The 1,940-nt window shown below is 34.7% G+C and overlaps 1 protein-coding gene across 1 annotated transcript; it reads right to left on the minus strand.

The window, feature by feature from the left end:
• Positions 1 to 232: 232 nt before the first annotated feature.
• On the minus strand, positions 233 to 698 carry LOC131650126 (ABC transporter G family member 22-like). The gene is made up of 2 exons (XM_058919856.1): positions 440 to 698; positions 233 to 361 (listed from the first exon to the last, which is right to left on the minus strand). The coding sequence occupies exons 1-2, from the start codon at positions 638 to 640 to the stop codon at positions 233 to 235; spliced, it is 330 nt and encodes a 109-aa protein (XP_058775839.1). The 5' UTR covers positions 641 to 698.
• Between the last annotated feature and the right edge of the window lie 1,242 nt (positions 699 to 1,940).

A 1,940-nucleotide genomic window follows, 5' to 3' on the forward strand; every position in this document is an offset into this window, starting at 1 on the left:
AAAGCAAACAAGGACCGTATATGGGAATTTGTCACTGTAAGTGGGAATTTGTCACTGTGTGAATCATTTTGTTACTTGTGTTCCTTATTTACTTGTCACTTATTTCCTTCTTTGTTGTAGGATAAATTCATTATCCCTGAAAATGGAAGTAGAGCGGTTTTCTCTCGCATAAATGATGCTTGGAGGCGTTACAAGAAAGATCTCAAAAAGAGTTGTTTTTTTAAGTACACTACTATGAGTTAAGCAAATTTACCTTTACAAAAAATCCACCAGCCAACATGAAAGTCATGACAGTAACCGAAGCCAAGGTCGTTGCTCTTTTCAAGTCCATCAGTGTTGCCCCGATAGCAAGTCCAAGTCCCTATAATCATGATCAGTTAGAAAAACATGCAGAGAATAACTATATACAAAATTACTACTATAAGTCTACAATGCATACCTGAGCTGCCACAATGCAGAGAAAAACAGTAAGAATACTAAGGAAAAAGGGTCCTGCACTGAGTCTCAAACCAGCCATGAAGTAAACAACTAGGAGGAAGAGTACTGGTAATACAAGGTCTAATGGAAGGTCACTTGTAGTTCTAGCCACAAAGTAAGCACTTAATCTGTACATATCTGTTGCTCTTTCCTTATTCAACATTGCTCTTTCTTGAGGAAATGTGAATATTGCAGTAAACACAGGAAAAAATCCCCAAAACACCGCTTAAAAGAAAAGCAATCCTGTATGTGCAGTAGCTATGAATGAATGCTAATAATGGACTTAGAATGAGTTGAATACTCTAAATGAATTGAATCATGTATGTGCAGTAGCTATGAATGAATGGAATTGGAATTGGGTAAATGATGGACTGACATGGATTGGTGTTATGCATGTTCATATGAATGTGGTTTGGTGATTTGTTTGGCAGTGGGTTTTATGAGAATGTAATAGGTGTATGAATTTGGTTTGGTGATTTGTTTGGTGATTGGTTTGGTGATTTGTCTGAAATAGTTTGATTATGAAATATGTGTATGAAATAGGGGAATGATTCTGAAATAGTATGACTCTGAAATAGGTGTATGATTCTGGTGGTGATGTCCTAAAACTCTCTTTCTTTTGATTCATGATTCTGTTACACAACCATGACTAGTACACTTATGAATGCTGAATGATGTTTATTGCAGGGTGGAGACGAAGAAGATTGTGATGAACATATGGAAGAAGCTTGTGATGATCATGAAGATGTGGAAGAAGGTTGTGCTGAAGATGTGGAAGAAGCTGGCTGTGCCAAAGATGTGGAAGAAGAACAAGGAGAAGATCAGGAAGAATAGTTGTGTTTTATATTATCTAGCTAGCTAGTTTTTAGAACTTTTTTTTGTTATTTTGGGATGACTCTTTTTTGAGAGAAACTTGTGTTTAATTTAGCTCTTGTTTTGGATCCCATGGTTGTTTTGAATTTTGAATTTGGGATGACATCAAAATTTTGTATCCAACTATTATTAGTGGCACTACAAAAAAAATTTACTTTTGACCTTAATGTTAATTTGCTTGTAATTAATTAGATTCTAATCATCAATATTATTGTTAATTTTATATTGATATATATATATATATATATATATATATATATATAATGACATATTTATGTAATGATACAGAAATAAACCGTGGTAAGATAAATGGTTTAGAAAGCATAACATATAACAACGGTTTTAAATATGTGGTCATAACCAAACCGTGGCTATATCTTGAACCAAAACTGTATCGTAAATGTTAAATTGAAACTGTGGCTTTACCATATAGCCACAGTTTTGCAGTCATGGCAAATACAAACCGCGGCCTTAATCAAGCTACCTAAACTGTGGCCTAAAAAAGCCACGGTTGTCAAAAAGGCGTGGTTTATACCAAAAAACCGTGGACTTTACTTTAGGCCACGGTCGCATACTCCACAGTTGGATTT

Source organism: Vicia villosa, linkage group LG2 (assembly GCF_029867415.1).
Source record: "Vicia villosa cultivar HV-30 ecotype Madison, WI linkage group LG2, Vvil1.0, whole genome shotgun sequence".
NCBI lineage: Eukaryota > Viridiplantae > Streptophyta > Magnoliopsida > Fabales > Fabaceae > Vicia > Vicia villosa.